Consider the following 23,854-nt stretch of genomic DNA (forward strand, 5'->3'; position numbering starts at 1 on the left):
CCACTTTGAAATGCGATTTGGGGAAGACAGAGATGATGTTACCATTGTACTAACCAGCCTGTTTTGCACTTCCTGCCTCACTTCTGATGACACAAACTTGGTTCTGACCTGGGTTTGATCAGTTCCTTGAGAATGAAGATATAAACACTCATCCTTTTAATGCTGACGCTGAGAGAATTTGTGTCGGGACCATTCTTAAGATCTATGACAATCTCCTGACGAGATAATTGATTTTTCTATGAACTGAATTCTTTATTTTTTTTATAGATGTGCCAAATGGATTTCACATTAACTTGGAAAAAATGCCTACGGAGGGTGAGGACCTGAAACTGTCTTGCACAGTTAACAAGTTCTTATACAGAGACATTACTTGGATTTTGCTGCGGACAGTTAAAAACCGAACAATGCACCACAGCATCAGCAAGCAAAAAATGGCCACCACTAAAGAGTACTCCATCACCCTCAATGTCACCATCAAGAATGTTTCCCTGGAAGACTCAGGCACCTATGCCTGCAGAGCCAGGAACATATACACAGGGGAAGAAATCCTTCAGAAGAAAGAAGTTACAATTAGAGGTGAGCACTGCAACAAAAAGGCTGTTTTCTCTCGGATCTCCAAATTTAAAAGCACAAGGAATGATTGTACCACACAAAATAATGTAAAACATTAAAGGACTCATTAAAAAGTAACAGTTGTCTCATATCATCTTGATTTATTGTCACTGTTGCTAAACTTTCCGGCTCAGAGGAGATGCTCCTCCCAAAATGAGTTTGGAGATGATAGAAGTGATAATGAGCTCCCAAGGTCCCAGCCCTGGGCTCCCCACTCAGGCTGAGGGCTCTGTTCTCTGGGGCCGACTTGGTGCACGTTTGGATTTGGAGGATCCCCGCAGTGCATTCTCTGTGGTTTTTTTTTTGTTTTTTTGTTTTTGTTTTTGTTTTTTCCTCTTTGCTGTCTTCTCCTGCCTGATAAACAACAACTTGGGACTGATCCTTTCCTCCCACTTTGATGCCAACCTCTTTATATGTTTCAGTTTCGAAGCTGCGCAAACTGAATAATTGAAACAAATGCTGGTTTCTGCCAAAGATGGACATGAATAAGTTAATTTTCCAGCTCAGAATGAGTACAGTTGCATTTGAGACTGTTGGACCTCTGCCCGGTTTTGTTTTGTACCATTTCATCTGCTCTCGAGTTGTAAATAGCACCTGGATAGCAAGTTATAATGCTTATTTATTTGAAAATGCTTTTTTTTTTTTTTTTTTTACATTAAGCACATTAATCTTAAACTGGAGCTTCTAAGATGGGCCCCAGGAGTGCAAGATGTCGGTGTAATTTAGAGGTATTAAAGCTTTATCACAGTATGAATTCAGATTGCCCACCGGGTCCAGCCCACGTCCTGTGTCTGTCTGGGTAGCTAGCTGACTAGTCGGTGCAGGGCTTTCCCCTCACTGCCTCTGAGTGGACTAGTCAGCTCCCAACTGCATCTGAAAAAAATGGGCATCGTGCCTTCGTCTTACATAGATTCATCCCCTGGTGATTCTTTTAAAGAACTCTCTCCTTTTGAATTGATGGCATTCAAAGATGTACCACAATGAGTTTATCAAGGCAACCGAGGCTATTGTGACCAAAAGGTTGAATGCATTCTTCTAAATGTAAATCTGAGAGCTGTCCATTAAAAAAAAGGAAAAAAGTCCACTTTCCCCATATGCAAATATTAATGGGATTTTTATGGGGATTAAAAATGGCAAAACTACAGAAGCAGAATTCAGAGCCGTTTAAAAATACACACCATTTTTCAATCGGGAGAGATTGTAATCTCCTTTTTTAAGCTTGCATTTGAGGGGAAAGTGACTTTTTCACCAATTTAATATGCATTGTTCTGTTGTTTTTATTTATGATTGATCATTGTATGTGCCTTGCGTGAACTATTGGAAAACAAGCTACAATGACCAAAATAGCCATGGCTGAGAACACAGTGGCTGGGCAGTTCAATAGAAGGTGACAATATGACAACTTTTCAGGCTTGGGAACTCACCAGACTGTTTCCTCCTTTAGGTAACAGACTCTGTCCCACGGCTAAACTTGTCTTTCACGTGGGAATTGCTTTTGTCAAGTGTGAAAGAGTAAACAATAGCATTTCCCCAGAATGCCAGTTTTATGGAGTCCCAAATGCTCTGAAAACAATTAGCAACCTGGAAGTTGTCAGCCCAGAGGAAAGAATAATCAATTGTATCTTGAAATTTTACCTATGGCTCTTTTGCCTGGCGTCTTTGTTCATTCTAAGTCAGCATGTTCCTTCAGGAAACAATGCCTTAGTGCCACGGATCGTGGGGACTCCATTTTTCCTAAAGCTGAAAAAGCAAATGGGAGGCTTCTGGAAAAATGGCGAAGCAGACATGTAGAAATGACCATTTCCTTCCCTTCAAAACTGCGATTGCAATTTTTGCAGGGAGGGGAAGGGTGTTCGTATTTACAGGAGAGGATCTTAAGTACTTCCAAGGGATGACTTTAAGAATTCCACAGGGTAATTAGTTGTTCACTGTGTAATTCATCCTTCCAGAGTTTCAAAAAGGAAAATCAATTGAGTGGGTTCTATTTTGTATTGGTTGCTCTTTGGGGCAGGCAGGAAGGGAGGGATAATGGGTAAAAGAGAGAGAAAGAAGAGTCTAAAACAGAGAATGATTGAGTTGGGGTAGAGGGCATGAGGCTGGTTCCTCAATCCCCTGTCCAAGTGGAGAGACTATATGTTTATGAGACCTGGTGGATCTTTGGGGCCATAACATCAAAAGCTAAAAGAAGAACCTGGTGAGGAGCTATCTTTGGCTACTGATAACCAGCAGAAATATTCTGTTAATTCTGATTTTCTCCATTTGAAGGGATCAGCTCCACTTTGTCAAGTTTTGGAAAGCAGCTCCCTATTTCCACCAAATAATTTAGGGTTAATAATAAGGGTTCAATGTACCTTTCTTACCTAAAATGTCAAAACAGATTATAAAGTATACAGGGGAACTGATAAAATGATTCATTGGTTGATTGGTCACTTAGACACCAGTCAAAAATGAGATTGTTCACGTAGGAGAACATGTTTTTCAGAAATGGGTACAAGGAAAAATAGTATACTGTATGTTTCAGACATGTTTATATGAACTTTGTATTTAATTGAGAGTCCAATGTTTATTCTGCAGCCTTTTTGCTGCTTCTCTTGTCTGAAGTTTGTCTAGTGCAGATAGGGCCTTTGGGAGTTCTCATGACATTTCTGTTAAACTGTTCTCTTTCATGTAAGTGTTTTCCAGTACACCTGCCACGGAAGCCAAATGCTGTCTTTGTCGATGATGCTATAGTTTGTAGCTATGAAAATAATTTGGGTGTTGTAGGTCCTATATTCAGACTTCCTTTTTATAATAAAGCCTCTGGGCAATGATAGATTATTTTATTATATTTAGTGCATGGGAAATAGTCAATGAGGTAGCGGAAGCTATTCAAATATAACTTCGTGAACTGTGACATAAATGAGATGTCAAATTTGGCTTGCCACTGTAATAGACACTAAGTAGTAATACGACACTGTTCTTCATTATCTTGTCATGTTTCACTAATACGTTTGGAACCTTTGCTGTGTAAAAATGTCAAAATTGTAACAATCAAGTGTGTAAAAGTTATCAGCATTGAAGATTTTGATACCTGGCCGCATTTGCAATTAGGAAAACCCATTTGGCAGATTGCACGGAATGCAAACACAGAAATACTGAAACGGTTCTGCCTGGGGAAGCATAATAGACTAGAAAGATCCAGAGAAGGCAAAAGGGCCGTTGCGATCATTCATTCCAAACTATGAAGAGTGTCTAAATCAGGGCTCTCCTTTCAATGCTCTTTTCAGCCTTCGGATTTCATTTTGTATAAAGTGAGGAAAGACTAGTGATAAGCTTTGGGAATCAGAATTTAATGAGAAAGCTGTTCCTTGGAACAGACAGTAACCCTGCCATGTTATTATGCCCTGTCAACATGCTGTCAAAGTTGTATGATAATATACTTTTTAAGCTGAGATTTCTAAATTGCTTTAATGAACGCTAATCCTGAGAGTTTCCCTGCAGGAATAAAATGAGAGAGGTTTGGGGACTCGTCAGAACTCTGCAGGGACATGAAGCCAAAGCCACTGCAGTGTGTCACCTCTTAGAGCATTGTAATCACGCCTAAGCTGCTTTCACACTGTTAGTACAATCAGATGAGGAAATCCAAAATGGTCAGAGAAAGCTCAGATTGTATAATTGAAGCCAGTGGCGCAGAATATGTAAGTCACGCCAAAAACTCTTTTGATTTCTGTTCCAGGGTTTGCTACAAGAGGGGGTGCAGAGGATGACTCAGGAGGGTGGGAAGGACATTAGGAGTTGTCTTTATTCTTTTACCTTTGGAAGCTGAGCTGCCAATCCAGCACTCGCCTAACTAGAATGTATACCCATCAGCAGGACTACTTCATTAAATAGAGACACTGTACTCATTGGGGCCTCGGGGGTACTGCTGTTCCAATGTGGGATTTTAATGTTGTAATGTATTGCATCCTAATGTATTAAATTCATTTTGTTGTACTATATTGGTTGGCATTTTATTAAAATAAATTGTATTGTATCATATTTGTATGTTTTAAGAGAAAATAATATAAAATACAATATTTGTACTATTATATAGTGCAAAAACTACAAACCTATGCCTCTGCCTCTTGAATTAATCCTATGGTTGCTTGCGCTGGGGAAGGGATGGAGGAAGGAAATAATCAATAAAGCTTTCAAAGTTCAAGAAATGCTCCTGTTTGGTCTGCTGCCTCACATTTTAGGTTACTGATAGCTGAGTCACACAGACATGCCCTCACAAACAACACGTCAATAAAATCACATACAAAGTTACATTAACGCATCACTATAATACTATATCTTTATGTAGAAATCCATTTTAAGCCTATATCCCAAATCGCGGTGTTTCCTTTTTCGTTCCTCGAATAGTATGCAAAACCCTTAGGTTTCTGAAAAGCTTCTCTCACAGAAAGGAAGAAACCTAGTGGGCCAGGCAAAAACCTTGATACTGAATACTATAGAATTTTGTTCTCGATTTTACTCTGTGTTCTAATAAACTTCAATTTGTTAGGACTTAATAAAGATGAAGCAGGTTATGCAGAGAAGAAAAATTTCAGGAACAAAATATGAATGAAACCTTACAGTTGAGCTTTGCTGTTCATCTATGTAAAGTGTTGATGTGCATATATAACAAAAGGCTACAACCAACCAGTAATAACAATCCCCTTTCTTTATTCACTAGATCAGGAAGCCCCACACCTGCTGCGAAACCTCAGTGATCACACGGTGGCCATCAGCAGCTCGACCACATTAGACTGTCCTGCTACTGGTGTCCCAGAGCCCGAGATAACCTGGTTTAAAAACAACCACAAAATACAGCAAGAACCCGGTAAGAGATTTTGTTTTCCTTGGATTCACTCTCATTCTCATCATCCTCTTCTTCCCGTAACATTTCTCTCCCTTCCTCTCCATGCATCTAGAACCACTTGCCAGTAGAGCTCTGGTTCATGCTCCTATCAACTTTCAATGAGGACTGTTTGGGCCCATTCTTAACGCACACCATATTCCTAACCATGTAGAAAGATCCGTACGGAATCTGCTGTAAATGGTGCATTCATAAAGAAATGGTAAGAGTCCTTTAGAAAATGTGTCAGTTCAGCCTGACAGCAGGGAAAGTGAGGTGCTGGCTCCTTGGCTTGAGGTGCAGCAGAGCTTTGAACATCTGGTATATACGAAGTTCAGAGTAGTTTTATCATCTTTTTAATGTACTTCTTATCAATTTTAATAATTTGCTAAAAAGCAGAATATTTTAAATGATAGAATACTGGTAAAAAAAATCGCAACTAATGATCACATGTTAATTTTCTTTCAATAAAATATATGTTTAAGAACAACTCAACATAAATCCAGTAGGTATCAACACTGTCTGTTGCCTGCCTCATAATTTTGTCATTAAGATGAAAATGAACTGATTTATAATTTTGCTTAATAATTCCATTTATATGAAAAATAAAATTGCCATTTATTTGCAATAATCCAACCACCTAAATCAAATAACTGACACTACAGAAAGGTCCTTGAATGTGAGACCTCTACACACAGCAAAATCTCCATTTAAGTTTGATACCCAGAAAGGGGTTGTAGTATAAGATCTCCAATTTTAAGGTATGTTAAAAACGCCTTACACTAAGCTGGTCCCATTTACATCATTTTTCTCCATAGAGCAGTGCCTCCTCTTGTATTGACGTCATTCACTTCATCATCCAAACCAGAAACTGATGAGCTCCCCTACGTCCTTCTCTAATCTATCACCAGGCTGAGCAGGTTATGTCTAATAAATACGAAATCTTTCTCAAGGTCATCCTTACCTCTGCTCTCCTGTTGTCATTCTCTGGGTTCCAGTGCTCATTATCTGTCTCCTGATCATCTCCTGACTGATCTCTCCACCTCAGTTTTCTCTCTTGGAATCTTCTTTTCCATACAACTAGATGAAATGCAGCTGTGAACATGTCACTTCCCTATTTCAAGTCTTCTACTCGCTCTGCATCCCAGGACAAAGTTCCAGCATCTGCCAGAGAAGGCCCTCAACAACTGGCCCTCCCTAACTTCTCCAACTCCATGCTTGCCCTCCCCTGCCTTGAACCTTATACTCTAACAATTGCCAACTCTTGTAGATTGCTACACATGGTATGCTGCTTCGACCCCCTCTGCTGCTTCTGTTCTTGTGTCCCCTCTGCCTGGAGTACCTTCCCATCATCTAATGCCTACCTGTACTTCAAGGCCCAGATTGGGTTCTGTTCTTCCTCCAGAAAGCCTTAGTCTACCCCTGCAAAGAGGGGGCAGATCCTCCAGGGGTCTTTATTATTTATAAATGTTTCTATCCTCTCCTACTGAGTTGTTTTATAATCATGAGTTCATCTGTGTATTGTGCATATTTCCACTGCTCTCTTACTGCCCTGTATCATCAGTTCATGTGTATGTTTTCTTACATGTTTATTATATCAGCCTCCTCCTGAGGACAGACAGTATATCTTTATCTTATTTGTATCTTGTTTCTCCTTTTATCCTCAGAACCTGACAGTGCTTGGCAATCAATAAATGTATCGTGAATGAATGAATGAATGAATGAATGAGAGTTTTTCAGAAAGTCTTATTCTGTCCTTAGCAAGTTTGCTTGGTAGTACCGATGCCTGGACTTAGGGGTGGCTGGGGAGGCTATATCATAGAATTTTTAAAGCTAAAGGGATCTTTGGAATATCTTTATTGTAGGGTAGAAAATTTCGGCCCGATGGGTAAAGTGATTAGCCCAAGATGACACACTATTAAGATAGGTAGTTTCATGGAAAATTAATCTCTTGAGGTTTTCGACCAAAACAAAAAGATAAATGAATACATGAATAAATAGTTTGTGAAACAATACCTGTAATATCCTCCTTTTAGAGATTCAGAGTTCACACTACTGTCTTAAAGGCTCCAAGAAGTCCTATATTAAAGAAATCAGGTAAATTGCTTTCAAGTATTCCCCCAAATAACTTGATCACAAAATACATTTTACAAAACAATAATGTAAGATGTTGGTTTCTTTGAAAGAAAGAAATAAAAAGAAAGCAAGAAATTTGGCATGTGTTCGGTTTTTATACTTTGGATGTGGGTTAAATAATTAGAGTTGAACCAATTTCAAAAGCTTGTGACCATTCTGGGACTGGAGGGTAGACAAGGCAAGAGGGTATGCCAAGGCTGTTACCGCACTGCAAATGGAAAAAGATTATTAGGTGTGCGGGAGGGATTGAATCCTAGCATTACCCTCATGGGTCAGGGAATTTGGGCAACTCACTTATCCTTCTTCTCTGAGCCCCTGTTTCTTTATTTATAAAATTGGGAGAATACTGACCACACAAGGATGTGTTAAGTTTTATAGGAGTTAATATCACCAAGCTTGCCTGTAGTTATGGCTGAGTAAATGTGACCTTCTGACCCACCTCATTTATATAGAAATCGGCCAATGAGTTGTCAGAATTTGTTGAAAGGTGTCAGAAGGGTCAATTAATAACTCAGCTAAAATGTCAAACAATTCTAAATCTACCAAAACTATCTTTCTCCTAGCTTTCTTTGATCTTCAGAGGGCCAAGAGAAGAATATCTAAAAAAAGTCTTAGATAAATTCTTACATAAAGTCTTTTATAAATGTCATTCTACTATGCTACTCTTGGCATTTATGGAGTTTAACTGTACTAAGTCATCCATTTTCTCTCCCTGTATCCACTCCTTAAAACTGCTATAGCCTTTTGGAAAGGAATTTCTTAATTTTCTGGAGATAATCTCTAATATGCATACAGTATTTATGAAGTTTCATATATAAGATTTCCAATTTAAGGCAACAAATTCAGCAGCCAGTGCAATAGGCTCTATGACTATATGACTATGACCTTGTGTTTGTGCATGTAGACATCTTCAAAAATACCAACTCTTATTATTTTTTATAAACCTAGGAGTAAAGATTATAGGTAACCAAAGTGACAATCCTTGACTCACTGGTTACTCCAAAGCTGAACTGGGAAAACTTCAAAAGCACAGCCTGGAAAAGACTGAAAACTAGTCCATTTTATACTAAGCCTTTGGAAAGCCATACTGAGAATAAATTTTAAATAAAGCCTAAATAATTAATAATTAAATATATTTAATGAGATATTTAATATTTACAAATACAAAAGATATGAATTGTATTTAATGAAATATATAATTATAAACATAAAACATTTACACATATAAAATATATCAGGTAAATAAATAATGTTTAAAATTAATTAACTATTTGAAATTTAAAAATCTAGAAAATAAACTGCATGTCCCTTAAAGACGTGTGACACATGGCAACTCAAAAAAAAAAAACAAAACAAAACATATACTGAGAGGATTGTAGTGACCTTGGGTCTGGGATACAATCTGGGCCATCATCCTTACCATTTGTTAAATGACAACTTACCCTATTCCAAAGAAAATAGGAGACAGGAAACAGGGCACACGTGAGAGCTCGTGCTCAGGACAACAGGCCATAAAATGCCTGCTGAAAAGTCTTTACGGGAGAGCTTTTCTCCTCCTTCCTCATTTCCTTTCAGGAAACCCTTCAGTGAGGCACAGCTATTCTAGAGAAGAAATGCAGTTTTAAGAAAGCCTTATGAAAGCTGAGTAGTGCTTTCTTGGGTCAAAGGGCATCCACAGGAACAAAAGGGGAGCTAAGCATGCAGGCACAGGGAAGCATATGCACAGAGGACTGGAGGCAGCCTCCACCAGGGCACCCCCTGCAGACCATGTGGTCCACTGCACTCAAGGTGGGCCCTCCTGGCCACACACCTGCAGGCTTGGAGTGAGGGGTTGGGGCTTCGTCAGTACTCCACCCTGCCCCATGGATTGCCATTTCCTCCCAGCATCCCCGGACTATCTTTACTTCCCTGCCAGGGGGCCCCAGAGCCCACCTCCACTAGGGATCCTCCTTTCACTTTCCAGTACATGGTGACTGTTCCCTTCCTTTGTGTCTGGTTTACTTACAATTCATGTCATAAAATGTGTCACTTACTCCCTTGTTTTGTGTGTGCTTGTTTTTAAAACCTTTGAAGATAGATATAATGTCTTAGTAGGCCTTCTCTATTAAAAATAATAAAAATGTATTGAGTAGTCACCAGGAACCAAGGCACTGTGGTGCGATTTACAAATATCTCATTTACTTCTCACCACTGTCATCAGAAGTAGGTACCGTTGTTAGACGGCATTTTGCAAGTCTCACCTAACTTAGCTGACTAGGTGCCTGGTCCTGTTCTAAGCACGTCCCTTGCTCATCATAACAATCCTATGAGGTTTGCTAAATTATGATTCCTGTTTTACAAAGGAAGGAATGAGGAAACGTAGGCACAGGAGAAATAATGGACTAGGTCATAGAGCCTGTGCCTTGTTGTCCAGGGCTGGGACCAGAGGGTGACTCTGGAGCCCACACTCTGTGTACCCAGCCTCGGGCTGACCACTGATGCACATTGCTCCCAAGAAAACATAAGCATCACTTAAAAAAAATAGGCTCCATGTCCAGTGTGGAGCCCAGTGTGGGGCCTGAGCTCAGGACCGTGAGATCAAGAGGTGAGCTAAGATCAAGACTGAGCCACCCAGGTGCCCCCTAAGCTTTTAAATGACCTCATGGGCATTAACAAGCATATTTTTATTTTTTTTATTTTTATTTTTTTATTTTTTTTAATTTATGATAGTCACACAGAGAGAGAAAGAGAGAGGCAGAGACACAGGCAGAGGGAGAAGCAGGCTCCATGCACTGGGAGCCCGACGTGGGATTTGATCCCAGGTCTCCAGGATCGCGCCCTGGGCCAAAGGCAGGCGCTAAACCGCTGTGCCACCCAGGGATCCCAACAAGCATATTTTTAAAACAATATTTTCTCAGTTCTAACCCTTAAAGCTTAAGCTTCCCAAAGACTATATAGTTTGTTTTTTAAATGTTAAAAAGTTAAAGCATATTAAAAATATTTAAAGCATTTTTTTAAAGCAAGCATGCCCATGGGGGCCTGGGGTGAGTGGAGCATGGGACTCAGTCTCCAGGTCATGGGGTTCCAGCCCCATCTTGGGTACAGAGATTACTTACAAATAAAATCTCAAAATAAATAAAAGCAGACATGCCCTATATGAAGATAAAAATAATTTCAAACCCAAATCTAGTTACTTTTAAGTTTTAAAAGGTCCAGAATTTATTCCATAGCAGTCCAACACTCTTTTACTCATTCAACAGACATTTATAAGGCAGTACTCTGTGACTGGTGCTGTGTAGGCTCTGCTAATACAGCAGTGAATGTGAAAATTAAGATCTGGATAACAAAATATCTAAAGTAGTTAGTCTGTATGGGCGTTTAAATGAACACAACCTCTTTAAGCCACAACCAGAGGTGTCCTAACTTATTCATTATCATCATGCCAGTTGGGCACCAGAGTTAATGAGTCTAAAAATGGAATACGGTGAATTAATATATGGGACAAGTAGAAAATATGTCTCTACCACAGTTAAAATATCTTGAATACATCAGTTAATTGAAAAAATACATCCTCTGTGCTTCAATTTTCCTACTTTCATGCTACACATACAAGAGATTCTCAATTATTCATCATTCATGGAATATGCAGAATGGATGAGAAATAAAGAGGAAATAAGAGAAAACATGCCAGAAGCAATAAAGGCAAGAGAGCTTCCAAATTAGAACTGAGGAAAGAAGCCACTCTGAACTATTAGGAAGGGCTGATAGGGTGCAGAGTATTGAAGAGAAAGGTGGTCTGAGACTCATTTACTTTGAAGAGACAGGTGAACAGAGACTTGAACAGCTAAAGCAAGTAGAATCTTAAGGACCAGAGAGGAAAGAAAAATGTCAGAGGGAAGGACCAATAGCAGGTTGGAGATGAAGTCTATTGGCCAGTGGCTGCTTTGAGTATGGCTTGATTCTGAGGGGTATTCAGACAGCAAGCTCCTCTAAGAAACATCCATTTCCTTTGGGTTAAAAATATTAAGGGTTTGTACCCAGACTTGGAGCAATGTTATGAAGTCACCTTGGAGAACAGATGGCCTCCTGGGTGTCTTCACTACTTCTTCAGTCACCGGCCCAAGGGACCGGCAGTTCTTCCAGAATGATCAGAAAGTCACTTTTCTACCTTACACTCTTCCCAGATTCTTCACTGAGGCCCTAAAAATGTTCAAAGCTGTAAAGAGCTGAGCAAGCACTGCAGATAGGGCTGTCGGCACAGGCTTGATGACACTCTAAGGACACCAGATAAGTGTCCGAGGTGGATACAGAAAGCCTATCTAGCTTGCTTTTACTTTGATCCAATCACAAACCACCATTGTGCAGAGTAAATGGGGTTTCTGAAAAAGTCATTAAAACGCCGGAAAAAGTAACAAACTTCCCTCTGGAAATAAATTTAAGAGAATAGAAAACAATGCTGCTCTGAGCTGCTTCTAGTAAAGCCTGCCTAAACCCAGAAACCATCAGCAAACGATTGCTTAAATGAAATTTCTGTGGCAGCGAACCATTTCAGAATATTTTAAGATAAGAGCATTACAACAGGAACAGCAAAGAGTTTAGAAAGAATAAATTCTTTCTTAAATAGCTTGAGGTTGAAAAAAAAAAAAATAGCTTGAGGTTGGAGCAGGAGAGATCACTCTGACCCGCTGATTAATATTGCTTCCTAAATTGGATCTTGGTCACTAAGACTATTTATCTAGTGACCTGAAAGGGACAGCTTTCCTGTCACCACTGGATCACTGACACCAAATACCTATGCGAATGAGTGCATATCCAAATCAATGTGACTGGTTGTCCTCATACCTGGGGGGTACAGATTCATGTCTGAAGTATAAAGTGGTTTCCATAGATCTAGGAAAGACCTGAAGGAATAGAGGAGAGAAATGAATGAGGATGCTAATGCCTAGGGATAATAAAGTGACTATCTGTCACCCCCGGGCTGTGAGAATCCGCAGCTTTGCTTGATTTCTTTGTGATAATAAAACTCAGAAACGTCAATTATCTTTTGCAAAACTTGAGTAGTAATTGCCTTTTCTTTCCTATGAGATCCACCCTTATGGTGCATCATGACTGAAGACATTGCAGAGAAGCATGTACAAGATTCAGGGTATGTGTAGGGCAGTGCACAGGAAGGCGAGTTGGCCGTTGTATTTATCACCCCCGTGGAGCCCCATCAGTCTGCTATTAGGTAGCTGTTCTCACCATTCCTTTCTCTCCAATATATGTCCTTAAGTTAAGGTAAGGTTGGGGGGTGGGGGTGTTCACGTACCCAGACCAAGAACCGCCAAGCTTCACAAGTGTCTCTACCAGTAGCTGCTCTCCCTGGCCAGAATCTTCCAACAAATTCCCAGGGTTTAGCTGTACCCCTGACAACAATATAAGCCTAGGGGATGTTCTGAACATGTTGCAGAAGTAAGAGTTCTATTCTAAGGATAAACTTCCATTTAGAAGGCGAGGCAAAAGGAGTGGAATTAAGGAAAGAGTACAGGGAGGTAACAGCAGGAAAACATTGCCTTCGGTTGGCACTGCCAGAGTGCAGCGCTACAAGCCCAACCCCAGACGAAAGAGGAACCCTGACTTTGATCACAGCCTTAACGTGGAGAAGAAATGGAGGCTGTCACTTTACGGACTTCCACAATTACTTGTGAATGTGAGGCTGGTTCAGTGAGGCTGACCGGTACAGCTGGAGAGCTCCATGGTTTACACCCAGAAAAGTAAAGTAACCCATGGCTAGAGTCCTATTCTGTACTGAAAAATCACTAGAAGTTATTTATGGAGAAGCAGCCTCGACACCCAAATATATCTCTTTACCGAGCTAACACCCAGCTGATGTAGGTCTTGTATATACTTAATATGTAGGGAACCCTAGCCTAATGCTTTCCCCAAAGAAAATTTCTTGGATGCATTTCCCAGCAGACCCTCCTCATCCCCATCCAGCTCAGAAAAGCCTCCCAGAAGCTGTGAGCCACAGCAAGACTCAGCTGAGGGAATCACACATACTAAAGGCAGCACAAGCCCACTCATATAAACAGCAGGCCCTCCTTCTGGTTGTTTTAAAGTCTGGTTTTGTGCCTTTTCAAAGTCCTCTTGATTTTCAAATGAAAAATTAAGACCGTAAGAGATGGAAAAGAACTTAAGAATGTGTGCATCACTTTAGAAAGAGCCTCTCCCTCCCCTCTTTTTTTAAATTATGGCAAAATACATATAGCATGAATACTACCACTTAATCATTAATGTGTACAATTCAGTGACACTAAGTCTATTCACAATGTTGTGCAACCATTATCAATATCTAGTTTCAGAATTTTTTCATCACCTCAAAGAGAAACCTCATACTCACTAAAGCTTTTGACTATGAATGAACCTCATCTTTGGATTCTTTCTGTGACCTCCTGCAACAAAGGGAACTGTAATTTGAGCACAGCCAAGATCAGCAGCCTGTTCTGTCTGCTTAGCAGTCAGTGTTTCAGGGCCCAGTAGCAGAGAAGAAGAAACGGGGAATGAAGAAAAAGAGAAGAGAAATAGAGACATATGGGTGTGTGATGGGGGAGGAGAGAGGGTAGGCCCTCCCAGAAACCACCCCTCAGATCTCAGGGCTGCACCCTAACCAGTCACTAACCCCAAAACTAAGAGCCACCGTCTGGGTGCTCAGAGTGGGAGGCATCTCCATCTCCAATCTACGATTTGCTGCTTACACCAGAGACTACTTGGCCAAAGCAGGAAAAGCCATACTCCACCTTAGATAATTTTGTATCTCCACCTCTTAGCAGAACAATTAAATGGAGGTTTTCTATTTCATGTGTCCAGAATTTGCCCTGGAAACTCTCCCCTCCCTCCAAGTACAAACTCGAAACAGTCTAACCAGCGCAGTTTAACCAGTGACAGATGCAGGGCAGCTGGGGATCCCCAGGCAGCTCAGGAAAACACGCAAACGAATGTACACACAGATAACCTAGTCAGTGAACTCAGCCATCACCTGCACTACTGAACCCCTGCTGATAAAGTCAAATTGAGAAAGTTCATTCCTCCTCCGCCCCATGTTTAAGTGCTTCAGTTTTGCATTCTCTCCTGCTAGAAGGGAGCTTAAACAATTAGATTGTATGTTATTAGTTTAAGTAGTCATCACATTCAACTCAGTTGTAATTAAACCAGCCATCACTGAAAAATATAGCACAGCAAACATAAATCATGCCCCAATACACATATACACACACTTGATAGGGGGCCAGTCTTCTGATGTGATGGTTTTTGGTTTAGCCTTTTATTGCTTTAATCCAAAATTATAGTTTGTAGTGAAGTATAAATGTATCTTTCTTGCTTCACAAATATTTCATCATTGTATGGTATTATACTGTAATATTTATAATATTATAAATTATTGCAAATGTTTCAGTATTTGGAGATATATATCTTTTAAACTTTTATTCAGTGGCTCTTTTTTGATGATAAAGAGGCTCATCATTTCATTTATAAAACTATCTTTTTTTAAAATTAAATAATATATGAATTCATTTTCATTGTGAAAGATCACATAATACAGAAATAGCATAAGCTATAAAAATTCCATCTGGAGAATTAACACATGCCAACTCTGACTTGTAGTTTGTCAACAATCTTACCTTTTTTTAACCTATATATGTACATACATACAAATTTGGGGCATACATATATGTGGGGCAAATAATAAATGGGATTCATTCATTCAAAGCTATTCAAAGCTAACTCTATGCCAGGAATATAGAGGTGCTTGGAACCAGACGGGACCTTGAATTTACAGTCTAATGGAAAAGCCTAGGTAATAACTTTAACAAATAGAACTATAAACATATTGCCTACGAATAGACAGTAATAACTGCTATGATGAACAAAATCAGGTAATGGATAATAGTGAGTAACCAGTAGAGGGGTGATGTAGGAAAGCCAGCATCTCTAGATCAGTCATGCTATGTGTTTTGTTTTAGGACTTGCTTTGACCACAGTGTTATTTTGAGGGTCTTTCTATGTCAGCACATACTGTTCTGCCTCATTCTTTTTAGCATCCATATACTATCATATGGTATGCTTTCCCATAATTTATTTCTTCTACTGTTGTAAAAATAAGTTCTTGACTTTAACCTTCGTGCAATGCAGTACTAATACTATACCAATCATAGAAACACTACTTCAGGGACACCTGCGGGGCTCAGTGGGTTAGGCATCTGCCTCTGGCTCAGCTCATGATCCTAGAGTCCTGGGATCGAGCCCTGCATCAGGCTCCCTGCTCAGTGGAGAGCTTGCTTCTGCCTCTGCCCTTCACCCACTCATGCATACTCTCTCTCTCTCAAATAAGTAAATAAAATCTTGAAAGAAAGAAAGAAAGAAAGAAAGAAAGAAAGAAAGAAAGAAAGAAAGAGAAAGAAGAGAAAAGAAAAAAGAAAAGAAAGAAAAGAAAAGAAAAAAGAAAGAAGAAAAGAAAAGAAAAAAAAGAAAAGAAAAGAAAAGAAAGAAAGGTAAAGAAAGAAAAGAAAGAAAAGAAAAGAAAAGAAAAGAAAAGAAAAAAGAAAAGAAAGAAAAGAAAAAAACACTACTTCGCTCTACACAGAAAGGCCACTTTGGATGAATGGCTATATTCTGCAGGATAAATGCATCCAACCTCATGGAGGGACCACGGCAAATCTGATCATAGCACAAGAATGAGTGAAGCAGGATGGAGTGTGTTCATATGTGCACACACCTGTGTGTGTTTACAATTTATAGATGTTAACTATAAAACCTCAGCTATCAACTATGTATATAACTATAGACACAGCACTGCTTGACACATTTTTTTAGGTGCTTGAATCATCTTGAAATACTTCATTAGAACAATGGCGAGGTTCCCAGTGAAAGGGCACAAGAATGCTTTTCATTTCTAAATGTTTGGAAATACATGTGTGTTTGGCATCGTTTCAAGGTGCTCACTTCAACTCTAACCCCATCAAGTCAACTGGTTTACAATCTCGCGACAGCTCTTGGAAACCATTCTGTTATCATAACCCAATTTTGTAAGTTAGGCTAGTGAAGCAATAGCCATTGTCCCAAATGAAAGGCCCTTTGTTTAGGGCTTTTCGTTTATTCAGTGGTTTCATGAAGAGGAATATTATACAGCATTTTCTACCACTGTTCTCAGTCTTATTCTTTTTTTTCTCTTTCTTTCTTTCCTTTTTTTTTTTTTCTAAGAGAGAGAGAGAGAGTGGCAGGAAGGGCAGAGGGAGAGGGAGAGAGAGAGAATCCTAAGCAGGCTCTACACTCAGCACAGAGCCCAACACCAACTCCATCTCACAACCACTGGGTTCAGGACCTGAGCCAGAATCAAGGGTCAGTCACTTAACTGACTGAGCCACCACCCTTAGGTGCCCCTCAATCTTATTCTTTTCTAAGAGCTCCTCCTCCCTGTCTTTCTCATAGCTAAAGAACAAATAATCTCATCGGGGATGACATTGCCCATCAGATCTCCTTTAGACCATGTGTTTTAAGCATCTCATAATTCCCTTCCAACATAACACACTATTGTAAAGGCTGCCTTTCACTGTATTTCAAATTATTCCACTCTTCACCAACTTTTTTTCTTACATCTGCAAATGCTTTGCTGCATGGCTTGACCTTGGGGTAAGATTCTCAACAGAGAGAAAGCAGCAGCCCAGTGATGATCTTTTGAAAACACTAGAATCCTTTGCCTTTTTAGTGCCATTGAATGAGTCCACCATTGTTCACTTGCCATTTTTGTCAATCTTTGCGGCTTACTAAACTTGGATTTCTCTTTCCTGTAGTTTTCCAAACCTCTGAAGTTTGACTGAGTAAACACAAGCTCCTCTGTGTTCTTCGTGGGAAGTTACTCAGACATCCAGTCTCTAGTTTTCCTGGGTCACCTTAACCATCTTGAATCCATATTTGGCTCTTCTGGCCCTTTGTTCAGATACAGCTCTTAGCTAGTCAATCCCTTTAAGAGGTATCAGTCTACAGGTACAATTTACCATGTACCTACAACTGTATACATCCTCATCCTCATGGCTCCTCTATAACGAACATATATCCTGTGCCAACTTAAAAGAATTTCTCATTTCATTGGAGAGCCAACACTATCATAACAAAATTTACTCTTTATTTTGTTAAACCTAACATCTATTGACTACCTATTGCATGCACCGGACATTTTGTCACATTCTAGAGAAAATGAAAATGAGCAAAACTTAGTCCTTACCTTTGGAAAACCTACACATAATAGGTACAAGTCAGTTCATAAGTATGCAATGTGAATAGGATAAAATTTCACGAGATACAAATGGGCATCTCCAATTAGAGTCATCAGGGGAGACTTCATGGAAAGGTGCCATCTGAATTGGACTTTGATGGTTGAAGAAGGGAGTTTTGATGATGACGATTCATTTGGCCAAATTGCAAGGGCACGTTCTCTAAGTCACAAGTACAGGTGCTCAGCTGAACAACAAAGTCTGAGTCACTGGTCAGACTAGCAGGCCAATTTAGGAAATGTCAAATTTTTATGGAAGGAACAGGAGAAAACCACATGGTATGCCTTAATTTAGTCAAACAAGTTAAAGATCTATAGATTTATTTACTCAGTGGTGAATTGGATTAAGGTTCCATTTCATGCCTTTCTCTGGATAATGTGGTACTTATGTATAAAATGCCAAGACTGTCCTTCACCTTATGGTATCTTGGGAAGAAATTAATTATGAAATCCCTTGAAAATACTAAAAACTGAAGAGAGTGTCCATTTATTTAAAATTTAGACTGCATCCCATGGATAAATATATAGACCAGCATCATTATAAACTCAGATCTAAAATCCCCATCAGCAGCCAACACAATAGATGGTTCAAGTTCTTACACTGGGTGCTGTCACCAGAATTCCTTGGAGTACAAGTCCCTACAAAAAAAACTTTGCGTAAAATTTTACTTGAGCATTTGAAGCTAACAGTTTAGCAGACCCCTGAAACTATCTGAGTTCACATTTCTAAGTTCCAGGGTCTAAAGCTCTTTGAATCTTAAAATCATAAAATTAACTGACATAGAACTTTACAGACTGGAGAGAGCTGAGTATGTAGGATGGAAGTCAGTACCACTGCATGGGGTGTCAGCATCGAATCCTACCTTACTCAGCTGTCATATAGCAAACTCTACAGGGCTAACTCTTTTCCTCATTCCCTAAATTCCATTTTCCATGGTCTTGGTTTATGTGGCCATTTCCTCAGTTGCTAAGTGTCTGCTGTCTGTTGGCACAGTGCTAGACACCAGGGCTCAGTAATGCACAGGATACTGGAGCGGGCAAGTAAGAAAGTCAGCAAATTTACTATGAAATGTTAAGTGTCAAAGTAGAGGTATGCACGAGGTGATGCAAGAGTAACAGAGAAAGGGCTCAAGAGCATCAAAAGATGCTTTCCAGAGCATCTGGATTTGCCTTGAGCTAAATATTAGGAAGCGAATGCTAGTCAAGTACAGGTCCAGAGAGTAATGGGCAAAGTCATGGAGGCTTATAATGAATTGCCAATAAATAAATATAGCTTGTGCCAAGGATACACTTAGGGATGTAGCAGGCACAGAAACTGGAAACAAAATAGGCAGGGGCCAGATCACAGAGGTCATTGCTTTATTAAATATAATAGTGTTGTCCCATGTACATCCTTGAAGTCAAAGTTGTATCTAATCTATCCAGCATACATGCTTCTATTGGCCCTCACAGCAAATTTACATAAGTTGATTGGGTTGCCAACATTTAACACGGAAAATCCAGATTTCTGTTGATGAAACTAGAGGGTATTATGCTAAGCAAAATAAGTCAGTCAGGGAGAGATAATTATCATATGATCTCACTCATATGTGCAATTTAAGAAACAAAACAGAGGATCATGGAGGAAGAGAGGAAAAAATAATACAAAATCAGAGAGGGAGACAAACTGTAAGAGACTCTTAATCATAGGAAATAAACTAAGAGTCGCTGGAAGGGAGAGGGGTGGGGGAATGGGGTAACTGGGTGATGGGCATTAAGGAGGGTATGTGATAGAATGAGCACTGGGTGTTATATAAGACTGATGATTCACTGACCTCTACCTCTGAAACTAATAATATATTATATGTTAATTAATTGAATTTAAATTTTAATAAACTCAGAAGACAGGGCTGAGTGACTTAGTCAGTTAAGCATCTGACTCTTGATCTCAGCTCAAGTCTTGATCTCAGCGTTGTGTGTTCAAGCCCTGCATTGGGCTTCATGCTGGACCTGGAGCCTACAGCAAGAAAGAGAAAGAGAGAAAGAAAAAGAGAGGGAAAGAGGGGAGGGAGGGAGGAAGAAAGGAGGAAGGAGGAAGGATGGATGGACTCAAATTCCCAAATTCCAGTTGGTGGGAGCTGAGTAAATGCTTTCACCTTTAGATGGGAGATAGGATTTTCTGCACTCCACAGACACAGTCCCCCTCCCATGATCTCATCCCCAACTCATTTATGTTATGTGCCTGGCCCCAGAACACATCCACACTTGCAAATCCTGCTCTGTGCCCTATTGGTCCGATCTGATACAACTTCTTTCAATAAAGGGAAATGAATCATGTTTCGACAGGAATTGTTATGTTTTTAGTGGCTGAAAATTACTTAAGTGACCCTCTAGAAGCAGCAGACCCACGATTAAATGATCTCAACAACACAAAGTAGAGCATCATGTTTCTAAGTGAGTTCTATGTGTTAGTTCTAATGATTAACACCCAAAGGGAAACAGAAAATTCATTTAGGATGACTCTTCAAAGAACTCAATACCATTTTTCATAACAACAAAACTACAACATGTGTAGAAATAAATATAACTAAAAAGCAAGATATTTAAAGAGAAAATCACAACTATCAAATGACATAAAAGAATACCTAAGTAACTCAAAGATATTTTATATTCTTGGATGGGAATATTTATTATTTTTTTGAAGATTTTATTTGTTTATGTATTTATTTGGAAGGAGGCCCAGAGGGAGAAGGAGAGAGAAAATCTCAAGCAGATTCTGCGCTGAGCATGGAGCCCAACTTGGGGCTCAATCTCAACCCTGAGATGGTGACCTGAGCCAAAATCAAGAATCAATGGCTTAACCAACTAAGCCACCCAGATGCCCTGGGAATATTAATTAGTGAAACATTTTTGAGCCCTTTTTGCAGGTCAAAAATATTGGCAATTTCATTTGTTTTGGCCTAAAAATAAATTTCCCCCAAATTATTACATAAATTCTGTGACATTTGCATCAACATCCCAACAGTGCTTCTCACAGAATTTGACAAGCTAAACCTAAAATCCATATTGACATATAAAGGGCCAAGATGATTCTGAAGAAGAAGGGGTCATACCATAGCAAATATCAAGATGCATTATCAAGCAATCATAACTTGTGTGGGATAAATGGGTCACTGTGAACAAATAGGGAACCTAAAAACAGAACCACAAATATATGGGAACTTAGTATCCAACAGAACTGGCATTGGGGAAGAAGAGAGTATTCAGTAAATGATGTTGGAATAACTGGCTATTTATATGGTAAAAATTAGATTTTTAACTCACACCACACATACCCCTTCCTACAAGAAAATCCAGATGGATTAAAGACCTAAATAAAAGAAGCAAATCTCTAAACAAATCTTTAATTTTTGTTTTGTTTTGTTTTGTTTTTAGAAGAAAGTATATAATCAGAGTAGGAAACCATCTTTTTAAAACAAGCACCAGGGGTGCCTGGGTGGCTCAGTCAGTTGAGCAGCTGATGTGATTTCGGCTCAGGTCATGATCTCAGGGTCCTGGGATTGAGCCCCATGTTGGGCTCTGTGCTCAGCTAGAGTCTGCTGGAGGATTCTCTTGCTGCCTCTCCCCTTACCTTGCTCTGTCTCACTCTCAAATAAATAAATAAATCTTAAAAAAAAAAAGCACAAAGAATAATGGAAAACATTAATAAATTTGACTACATTAGAATTTTAAATGCTTTTGTATTGAAAATTTACCATAAACATAATTTAAAAGATTGTTCATAGAATGGAGGAGGACTTGCAGCGTATTTAACCAACAAAGGATCAGTATCCAAAGCATATAGAGAACTCAGAATCATTGAGGAAAAGACAAGCTAACAGAAAAATGGACAGGGAACATAAAGAGGTAGTTCACAGGAAAAGCAGCTTGCATGGCCAACAAAGATGGAAAAAGATGTTCCACCTAACTAGTAATCAGACAAACAGAGGTTAAAACCACAGCAAGATGCCATCTCACACCCATCATTTTGCCTTCAGTTACATCTGGTAGCACCAGGTATCAGGAAGTATATGGGGGAGGGGAGCTCTTAACTCAGTGCTGGTGAAAGTATAAATCAGTGTATTTTGGAAGATGATTTTTAAATCCTGCATAGAGCTATACAGCGAACTGTATAACCCAGCACAAGATGTATGCATAACCATGTACACAGAGCTGTGTCAGATGGCACTGCAGCCTTCTTTGTAACAGTAAAAAAGTGAAAACTATCTTATAGGAGACAAGTGGATTCTTTTTATACAATGAGTTGCTTTTTTTTTTTTTTTAAGATTTCATTTATTTATTCATGAGAGACACACAGAGAGGCAGAGACACGGGCAGAGGGAGAAGCAGGCTCCTCCCAGGGAGCCCAATGTGGGACTCGATCCTGGATCCTGGGATCACATCCCTGCGCCAAAGCAGATGCCAAATGCTGAGCTACCCAACCACTGAGCCGCCAAGGTGTCCCCGCAATGAGTTCTTTTTAAACATGAGTTAAAAATGAACTCCATGGATCCCTGGGTGGTGCAGCGGGTTAGCGCCTGCCTTTGGCCCAGGGCGCGATCCTGGAGACCCGGGATCGAATCCCACATCGGGCTCTCGGTGCATGGAGCCTGCTTCTCCCTCTGCCTGTGTCTCTGCCTCTCTCTCTCTCTCTCTCTCTCTGTGACTATCATAAAAAAAAAAAAAATGAACTCCATCTGGGCAACCCCGGTGGCACAGCGGTTTAGTGCCGCCTGCAGCCCAGGGCATGATCCTGGAGACCCTGGATCAAGTCCCACGTAGGGCTCTCTGCATGGAGCCTGCTTCTCCCTCTGCCTGTGTCTCTGCCTCTCTCTCTCTCTCTCTCTCTCTCTCTCTCAATCTGCATCTCTATCAATAAGTAAATAAAATCTTAAAAAAATGAACTCCATCTACATGTATCAACAAGGATAATATTAAAATATCATTTAATAAGAAAAGTTGAAAAAAGGTATATACTGTATGGCACCTTTTATTTAGAATTTGTAAAGCCACAAAACAATATTACATATTCTATAGAGAGGTACATTTCAATCTAGAAAAAGCATAAAAACATGCATGAGAATGAAACACACCAACTTTAGGATAGAGATACTTCTGGAGAGAAAAAGAAAAGGAAGGAGATAAATTACGCATTTTATTCATAATAAAAGAGGGGGTTCTCAAGCAAATATTGCCAAATTTTGACATCTGATTATCTTCATAGTGGATACATGGGTTCTATTTTTCCTGCACTTTTATGTTTTATTTAAGATTTTATTTATTCATGAGAGGGAGAGAGAGGCAGAGACATAAGTAGAGGGAGAAACAGGCTCCTTTCAGGGAGCCTGAGGCGGGACTCGATTCCAGGACCCCAGGATCACGACCTGACTGAGCCTAAGGCAAATGCTCAACCACTGAGCCACCCAGGTGTCACTTTCCTGCACTTTTAAATGAAATGTTAAACTAAGAAGAGAGCCCTTGCAGAAGGTGAGCTTCTCAGTAGAACTGCATCTGTGTCATGGGGACCAGGTCATGAAAACTGAGTCACTACAAGATAAGGCATTAAAAAGAAATGAGAGCACTCAACTACAAATGAGTATGGGCAGATCTGAAGGATGCGGGGAGCGAAAAAGGTGGGACTGGCCTAAGTCTGAGAGAAGGGAAATAGATAGAGCTGGCAATGAGCAAGTGCCTGATGAGGATTCGGAGTGTCACCCTGATGGTGACGCATCGATCTCTGTGCCACTGGTCAGAGTGTGTTAGTGTGAACGCAGGTTGGAAAGAAGAGCATTGCTGGTTGGCTCAGGACACACTCTCACCCTGTTTCCTCTTCTACATGATGGAAAGATGAAACTGAGCCAGGTGACCTTAGCTCGCAGCATCCTTGGCACTATCTGCTCACCTTCACAACTATGCCTCTGTCTCCATGAGTGAAATCCAAGGCC

The 23,854-nt window shown here is 39.9% G+C and overlaps 1 protein-coding gene across 6 annotated transcripts in view; it reads left to right on the plus strand.

Annotated features, from left to right (window-relative positions):
• Nucleotides 1–23,854, plus strand: part of FLT1 (fms related receptor tyrosine kinase 1) — a 178,311-nt gene that overhangs the window by 97,496 nt on the left and 56,961 nt on the right. For all 6 annotated transcript variants that reach the window (XM_038573381.1, XM_038573380.1, XM_038573385.1 and 3 more), the window contains 2 exons: nucleotides 268–576; nucleotides 5,309–5,455. In XM_038573381.1, the coding sequence (XP_038429309.1) occupies nucleotides 268–576; nucleotides 5,309–5,455 (456 nt within the window). The remainder of the gene's footprint in view (nucleotides 1–267; nucleotides 577–5,308; nucleotides 5,456–23,854) is intronic.

This window comes from Canis lupus, chromosome 25 (assembly GCF_011100685.1).
Source record: "Canis lupus familiaris isolate Mischka breed German Shepherd chromosome 25, alternate assembly UU_Cfam_GSD_1.0, whole genome shotgun sequence".
In the NCBI taxonomy this organism is placed as follows: Eukaryota; Metazoa; Chordata; class Mammalia; order Carnivora; family Canidae; genus Canis; species Canis lupus.